General features: G+C 42.4%; 1 protein-coding gene across 1 annotated transcript; it reads right to left on the bottom strand.

Moving 5' to 3' along the window:
• Positions 1-5637: 5637 nt before the first annotated feature.
• On the bottom strand, positions 5638-8879 carry LOC138752837 (uncharacterized). Its single transcript, XM_069915460.1, has 2 exons — positions 7255-8879; positions 5638-6763 (listed from the first exon to the last, which is right to left on the bottom strand). Exons 1-2 carry the CDS (start codon positions 7832-7834, stop codon positions 6057-6059), a joined length of 1287 nt encoding a protein of 428 aa, XP_069771561.1. The 5' UTR covers positions 7835-8879; the 3' UTR covers positions 5638-6056.
• Between the last annotated feature and the right edge of the window lie 322 nt (positions 8880-9201).

The following is a 9201-nucleotide window of genomic DNA, read 5'->3' on the forward strand; positions in this document are numbered from 1 at the left end:
GAGCTACCAATTTTCCCACACTGTATAAATTGTACGTGATAGAGCTACCAACTTTCCCACACTGTATAAATTGTCTGTGATAGAGCTAACAACTTTCCCACGCTGTATAAATTGTACGTGATAGAGCTACCAAAATTCCCACACTGTATAAATTGTACGCGATAGAGCTACAAACTTTTCCACACTGTATAAATTGAATGTGACAGAGCTACCAACTTTCCCACACTGTACAATTTGTACGTGATAGAGCTACCAAGTTTCCCACACTGTTTAAATTGTATGTGATAGAGCTACCAACTTTCCCACACTGTGTAAATTGTATGTGATAGAGCTACCAACTTTTCCTGTCAGAATATATTATAGGTGATAGATCTACCAACTTTCCCACGCTGTATAAATTATAGGTGATAGATCTTCCAACTTTCCCACACTGTATAAATTGAATTTGATAGAGTTACCAACTTTCGCACACTGTATAAATTGTACGTGATAGAGCTACCAACTTTCCCACACTTTATAAATTGTACATGATAGAGCTACCAACTTTCTCACTGTGTAAAAATTGTACGTTATTGAGCTACCAACTTTCCCACTGTGTAAAAATTGTACGTGATTGAGCTACCAACTCTCACACGCTGTATAGATTGTACGTGATTGAGCTACCAACTTTCACACGCTGTTTAGATTGTATGTGATAGAGCTACCAACTTTCCCACACTGTATAAATTGTATGCGATATTGCTACCAAAATTCCCACACTGTATAAATTGTATGCGATAGATCTACCAACTTTCCCACACTGTATAAATTGTATGTGATAGAGCTACCAACTTTCCCACACTGTATAAATTGTATGTGATAGAGCTACCAACTTTCCCACACTGTAGAAATTGTATGCGATATTGCTACCAAAATTCCCACACTGTATAAATTGTATGCGATAGATCTACCAACTTTCCCACACTGTATAAATTGTATGTGAAAGAGCAACCAACTTTCCCACACTGTATAAATTGTATGTGATAGAGCAACCAACTTTCCCACACTGTATAAATTGTCTGTGATAGAGCTACCAACTATCCCACGCTGTTTAAATTGTACGTGATAGAGCTACCAACTTTCACACGCTGTATAGATTGTACGTGATAGAGCTACCAAATTTCCGACACTGTATAAATTGTATGTGATAGAGCTACCAACTTTCCCACACTGTATAAATTGTATGCGATATTGCTACCAAAATTCCCACACTGTATAAATTGTATGCGATAGATCTACCAACTTTCCCACGTTGTTTAAATTGTACATGATAGAGCTACCAACATTCTCACACTGTATAAATTGAATGTGATAGAGCTACCCACTTTCTCACACTGTACAAATTGTAGGTGATAGAGCTACCAAATTAGCACACGGGAAAAATTGTACGTGATAGAGCTAACAACTTTCCCACGCTGTATAAATTTTACGTGATAGTGTTACCAACTTTCCCACACTTTTTAAATTGTACGTGATAGAGCTACCAACATTCCCACACCGTATAAATTGAATGTGATAGAGTCACAAATTTTCCCACACTGTATAAATTGTACGTGATACAGCTACCAACGTTCCCACATGGAATAAATTGTTCGTGATAGAGCTACCAACTTTCCCACACTGAATAAATTTTACATGATAGGGCTACAAACTTTAGCACTCTGTATAAATTGTACGTGATAGAGCTACCAACTTTCCCACACTGTATAAATTTTACGTTATTGAGCAACCAACTTTCCCACACTGTATAAATTGTACGTGATAGAGCTACCAACTTCCCAACACAGTATAAATTGTATGTGATGGAGCTACCAACTTTCCCACACTGTATAAATTGTCTGTGATAGAGCTACCAACTTTCCCACGCTGTATAAATTGAATGTGATAGAGCTACCAACTTTTCCACTCTGTATAAATTGTATGTGATATATCTACCAACGTTCCCACACGGTATCAATTGTACGTGATAGAGATACCAACTTTCCCACACTGTACAAATTGTACGTGATAGAGCTACCAACTTTCCCACACCGTATAAATTGTAGCTGATAGAGCTACCAATTTTCCCACACTGTATAAATTGTACGTGATAGAGCTACCAACTTTCCCACACTGTATAAATTGTCTGTGATAGAGCTAACAACTTTCCCACGCTGTATAAATTGTACGTGATAGAGCTACCAAAATTCCCACACTGTATAAATTGTACGCGATAGAGCTACAAACTTTTCCACACTGTATAAATTGAATGTGACAGAGCTACCAACTTTCCCACACTGTACAATTTGTACGTGATAGAGCTACCAAGTTTCCCACACTGTTTAAATTGTATGTGATAGAGCTACCAACTTTCCCACACTGTGTAAATTGTATGTGATAGAGCTACCAACTTTTCCTGTCAGAATATATTATAGGTGATAGATCTACCAACTTTCCCACGCTGTATAAATTATAGGTGATAGATCTTCCAACTTTCCCACACTGTATAAATTGAATTTGATAGAGTTACCAACTTTCCCATACTGTATAAATTGTACGTGATAGAGCTACCAACTTTCCCACACTTTATAAATTGTACATGATAGAGCTACCAACTTTCTCACTGTGTAAAAATTGTACGTTATTGAGCTACCAACTTTCCCACTGTGTAAAAATTGTACGTGATTGAGCTACCAACTTGCCCACACTGTATAAATTGAATGTGATAATGAATGAAAGCCACCCTCCAATCCTATGGCATGATTCCCATTACTAATGAAATTTTAAATTTCTCCATCAAAGCCCCTACTATTTCTACACTAACCTCCCTCCAGGTCCTAGGGAATATCTTGTCAGGATCTGGAGACTTATCTACCTTGATCTTCCTTAAAAGCACCAGTTCTTCCTCTACTTTAAATATCATTTCATTAACTTCCCTAATTATTTACCTTAATTGACACAGATCAAATTAATAAATACTGGAAAATATGCTTCCAAATCTTCCCATCTCTTTTCGCTCCACACTTAGCCGTCCATTCTCTTCTTCTAGGGGAGCAAATTTATCCTTCACTATTCTTTAGCTCCTAATATATCTGTAAAAGTCCTTTGGATTTATTTTTATCTTACTTGACAAAGCACATTTCCTCTTAGCTTTTCTAATTTCCTTCTTAAGATTCTCTTTACATTCTTTCTATTTGTCTAACACCTCATTTACTTCATGCCATCTATACTTTTTTCGACCTCTCTTTTTCTGAACCATATTTCTCCAAGGCTCCCTAAATCTTTTAGCCTTTCCTTTCATCTTGACAGGAACATAATGCCTCCCCCCCCATTTTCCTTCTACATCCTTCCCTTAAAACAATTTATCCCAGTCCACAAATTTAAAATCAATTCTCATCTCCTCAAAATTAGCCTTTCTCCAAACAACGATCTCAACCCTGGGTCCAGACCTATTTTTCTCCATCATTATTTTGAAACCAATAGTATTGTAATCACTGGACCCAAAGAGCTCTCAAACCTTATCCACCTTTGATTACATTCAGAAAATATGTATCTGTATTACCAGATCCCTCGGATCTACTCCACTCCTCAGTGCCTGACCATTTACCGTGTACATCCTTTCTTGGTTTGTCTTCCAAAATGCAACACCTCCCACTTGTCTGCATTAAATTCCATCTGCCAGTTTTCAGCCCATTTTCCTGCTGGTCCAGATCCCTCTGCAACTTTGAAAATCTTCTTCACTGTCCACAACGTCTCCAATCTTGCTGATCCATTTTACCACATTATCATCCAGATCATTGATATCAATGGCAAACAACAATGGTCCCAGCACTGATCCCTGAGGCCCCACTAGTCACAGGCCTCCATTTTTGAAGCATCATCCACCACTACTCTCTGGCTTCTCCTGTAGAGCTATGGTCGAATCCAGTTCACTACTTCACCATGAATACCTGGCATCTGAACCCTCCTGACTAACCTCGCATGTGGGACCTTGTCAAAGGCCTCACTGAAGTCCATGTAGACAACATCCACAGTCTTTCCCTCATGAACTTTCCTGGTAACCTCCACAAAAAACTCTATAAGATTGGTTAAACATGATCTTCCACATACAAAGCCATGTTAACCATCCCTAATCAGTCCCTGGTTATCCAAATACCTGCATACCTGGTCTCTTAGGACATCTTCCAATAATTTACTTACTACTGGTGTCAGGATTATTGGCCTATACTATAGAATATTTCACATTGTATGTTGCTGTCTCAACTCCAGGGGGTGTGTGAGGCCTCCTCACAGAGGGTGATGCTGGAGGGATGTTTCTGTGATTGGATGCCTGGGACTCGTGGTGTCCGCCACGGATTGGTGCTGTCAGTCATATTCATTCAGACATAGATAGGCTGGCACAGCAGTGAAGGGTAGACTTGGGTGCAGAGTGGTCGGTATCAGTATGTGAGTGAAATGGTCAGAGAGGAGGCCAGTGGAGTCTAATCCTGATACATGAGAGGTGACGCATTTGGGAGCACCAGCCACAGAAGGACTTCAGTTACATTGAGTAATAGAGAGGCCTTGGAGAAAAGTCCAGTGATCCATGAAGGAGACAGTGTAGGTAGATACATGGTCAAGAGGCTTTCAGGACACTGACCTTCATTAGTTGGGGCCAGAGTACATGTACCTGATGAAGGGCCCAGGCTTGAACATTTGGTAACCCTTCACTTCCAGAGGGTGTTGCGTGGCCTCCTGAGTTTCTCCAGCATGTTTGTGTTTTGAGCGAAGAAATGCTCCAACTTTCGAAACCACGGTCAGTTCTATGTGGAGTTCTGTGGACAGGTCTGGTCAGCACATTGCAGGAAGGATGTGAGAGTCCCAGAGAGCATGGAGAGGGCAGTCCCCTGGGATGGAGTGATTTTTTTGTTGGCAAACACAGGCTGAGTCTGTTCACATTTTCCCCATCAGAAATAGATAAATCAAGAAGACCCAGATTTTGAGCAAGGGGAAGAGATTTACAGGGGATGAGATTTACAGGGGATGTGAGGGTCCTTCTACACCCAGAGAGTGGAGAGTGCGGGGAACACTGCCACAGAAGAGGAGCAAGCACAGGCACAGTTTAAACATTGAATCACCAGGTTTAGGGGCCGATGGACTGGGCTGGGAGATGGGATTAATATGAAGAATAGCAGGGACATGCTGGGCTGAACGGCCTCTTTCAGTGTTTATATGACAATGAACCTTGAGAAATTCATTCAGAAAGGCACATTAATCAAAGATACAGCATGGATTTCTTACATAGAATGCAGAACATTCCAGCACAGTACAGACCCTTCAGCCCATGATGTTGTGCTGGCCAGTTTAATACGATTCAATCTAAACCTTCTCTACCTCACACCCATATTCCTCTATTTCTCTTCCATCCGTGTGTGTCTAAGAATCTCTTAAAGGCCCTCAATATTCCAGCCTCCACCACCATTCCTGGCAAGGCAATCCAGGCCCCCACAACTCTCTGTGGAAAAAAACTTACCCCTGACATCTCTGTGAGAAGTGCCTTAGCGTTCACAAAATATGCTCGAGACAAAAGTTGAGAACAAAGAACATTTATTTATATTTACAACATTGCAAGGTTGGGTACTCTCCCCTTACCTCGGGAAAGTACCCCGAGGGCGGGAAGCCTCTTTGTTTTTATACAATTTTCACTTCACCTCCTCTTACATTTGTCTTACGTTTGTCCTACTTGGATTGGTTTGGCACTTTTCCCTATTCGTCCGCCTCTTGACTGACTCCAACCTTCTCTTATCCCGTGCTCACACCTCCTTTCCCCACCCCCTATTAAACAAGCTCTTTGTGTGTACGTGCATGTTTCTATGTCTGCTTAAATGCCTCTGTTATCTTGTTTACTCTGTTCTGCTTTTTCATGCGTCATTTTATGCAAAGAACATTTTAGCTTTTTCCCTGCTTTTTTTCTTTCTACCTTCTATAACTGTTTCTAAGCTCCTACCATTAAAATAATAACTGTTTCTAAACTCCTACAATCCACCCCTTAAAAAGAGCTACGCTTTCAAACCTGTCGAAATAATAGAGGTTTCTTTTTCCCATCGTTTCAGAAGGTTCCCTGCTGCCTCAGCACAATCCTGTTGTTGCAGAACCATAATGAGACTGATTTGTCGAATGGCTTGTCTAACCAAACACTGGAGGCAAGGAAGGATGCAAGGGATCAGTATTAAGGCAAGAAGTATAAAGGCATTGAAGATAAGTGCGAGATGTATCCATGACCAGGAGCCACTAAACCATGTAGCCAACCATGAGCCAACGGCGGGGTGCCATGTTTGCACAGGCACATGGGAGAGTTTCCGTAAACCTGAAGAGAAATCTTTAACAGCTTGTCCATTATTATCAATTTCAAGGCAGCAATTGGAGAGATTCAGCTTGCCACACACACCACCTTCTGCAGCCAATAAATAGTCCAGGGCTAGGCGGTTCTGATAAACGGTTGCCCGGATTTGCTGATGTTCCTCTGCCAACAAACCTAAGGCAGTAGCTGTCTGGTTAGTAATTACTTCTAGGTCAGCCTGCAAACGGATTAAACGATTAAGCATGTAGATTGGAGTTCGGTACCCCCATGAACCATCCTGTGCCCACGTAGCCGGTCCATAGTATGAAGTTATGCGTTCAGGGGGCCAGTCATCCAATTTGCCGATCTCAGCCGAACGGCATTGTATGGGGGAATGTAATTGAGTAGAAATATGTTCATCGGAATCTGGAGGAAGAAGATGAAAATGTGGTTGAATCATACCAATACAAGTCCCACTCCAGTCGGGTTCAAGGTATGTATAAGCCATATTCCCACAAATCCAATATAATCCGTCGGGTGCATAGCCGGAAGGACTAGAACCTTCCCAGAAGGATCTCAGCGCAGGAATAGCCTGATAGGGTTGAAACCAGTGCAATTCCAAAACTCAACGTCGGCAAGGTCAGATGTGTCATTAATGGGAACCGGGGGTACACAGGGAACATCTGATCGATTAGAAAGGGACAGGAAACCAGTAGGCGGGGTTGGAACCCAATTTCCACTAGTGATATTTTTCCAGCGCCTGCAAGCCAAATCGCCCTTTGGGTACCTGCCGTGTTCTTTTACCAAGCACTCAAAGCCTTGTGGATGATTTTCCAACTTCCAAGACTCACGGAATTGACCAGAAGTGCTAGTGGAAAGATTGGAGGCAAGAAGTGTATGATCATCTAATGGCTCACCTCTCCATGGCCAAGTTCCATCCCGGGTTGGTCCATTACAAATCCAACAGTTACGAACACCAAGCTCTTGGACGGTAAGTTGATGTAAATCGACCCATAGGTTATCTCCAAGTCTATGCCTATTGGCTTGTTTTCTTGCCCTTTCGTATAAGTTCTTTTGAGGCTCTTGTGGTGAAGCGGTGGTCATGTTTGGGCCATTATACTTATAACCTATCCGTAGTGAAATCATTTCCTTTACTAGAGGTTCGCCCAGTTTGCCTAATTTGGAGGCACAGAAGGGTCCCGGTGGGGGGCAGGAAGCAGGTTTGGCTTCTGAATTTTCTGACCTACCTAGGGTAGAACTCTCTCCTATACTTATAAAAATAGTATATGTCTTGGAGGCAAAAGAACAATTGTCGTTCTTTCTTGAGACTATACAACCCTCCTTCGTCCCTGTCCACTTCTCAAAATACTTAAGCGCAACAATATCACCCGAAGTGCTGCCCATCATCCAAAAAGACTTAGTACATTCTGTTTGGGAGCACGGAGTGGAAGCGAAAGCCATGGGGAAAATAAAGGAAAATACAAACAAAGACATCATTATAGCTACAAATCAAATCTTTCGTCGTAGGGTGAGCTTGAGGTCGCTAGGATGTCGCTCCGACTGCCAATATGAGGCTTCTAGGTCGGTGGAGATATTCTTGAGGGGCTGGTGATAACGTTTTACCCTCTGGACATGAGTCCACCCTTTTTCATGCATTCATACAGCAGTATCTTAGATATAAATTGGTAATTTGCCTCCGGTATGGGAGCCCAGATAAGGAAGGCCGAACATCATTTCATACTGGGAGACGGCAATATCACGACGGGGAGCGGTACGAATATGAATCAAAGCCAGGGGTAAACATTTAAGCTAGGAGAGACCTGTCTCAGCACACAGGCGGGTGAGCTGAAGTTGAAGCGTCTGATTCATATGTTCTACTCGTCCTGAACTCTGAGGGTGCCATTGGGTATGTAATTGCCAATCTACGCCCAAAAATCTACAGACCTCCTGCAGCACATGGGACGTAAAGTGCGGTCCTCTATCCGAGTCAATGGTCTCGATAATTCCGTATCGCGGAATTATATGCTCCAGAATTAATCGAACCACTGTTCCGGCTCGGTCATTTGAAGTAGGAAAAGCCTCAACCCAACGGGTAAAGTGGTCCATCATTACTAACAGGTACTTATAATTACCGGACCTGGGTAATTCAGTGAAATCAACCTGCATGCGCTGAAAGGGGCGCACAGTCAGGCCACGACCTCCACTCATGGACTTACGCATGGAGGCTTTATTTACCCGCTGACATAGGGGGCACCCCTGAACACTTTGCTTAGCGATGATATAAATACCAAAGCAATAGTACTGGCTGCTAAAGGCATCAACCAATGCCTGTGTTCCCCAGTGCGATTGCAGATGGAGTCCGGTTATAACCTGTCTTGCTACTGCCGGATTTAATACTTGTAACCCGCCTGTTGTCCACCACAGTCCATCTCGGGTTTTATACATCCCCTGTGTCTCCGTCTGCCTCTGCTCTGCCTCGGTAAAAATAGGATTTTTCTGTAACTCCTGGGGTACAGGTAACAACACGTATATTTGTATAGTCTCTTCCATAGATGCTTCCTTTGTGACCTCATCTGCCTGTCTGTTACCTCGGTCTTTGGGGCTTTCCCCTATCTGATGTCCCTGTACATGGACCACGGGCACCTCCTTAGGCAGCATTAAAGCATCCAAACATTTGATTATTAAATTTTCATGGACTAACTTTTGGCCCTTTCCTGTAATTAACCCCCGTTCCTTCCAAATTTTTCCAAAAGTGTGTACAACTCCAAAAGCATATTTAGAATCTGTGTAAATTGCTCCTACCTTCCCCTGTAGTCCCTGGAGGGCACAACAGAGTGCATATAATTCGCATGTCTGAGCCGACC

Source organism: Narcine bancroftii, chromosome 2, assembly GCF_036971445.1.
Source record: "Narcine bancroftii isolate sNarBan1 chromosome 2, sNarBan1.hap1, whole genome shotgun sequence".
NCBI lineage: Eukaryota > Metazoa > Chordata > Chondrichthyes > Torpediniformes > Narcinidae > Narcine > Narcine bancroftii.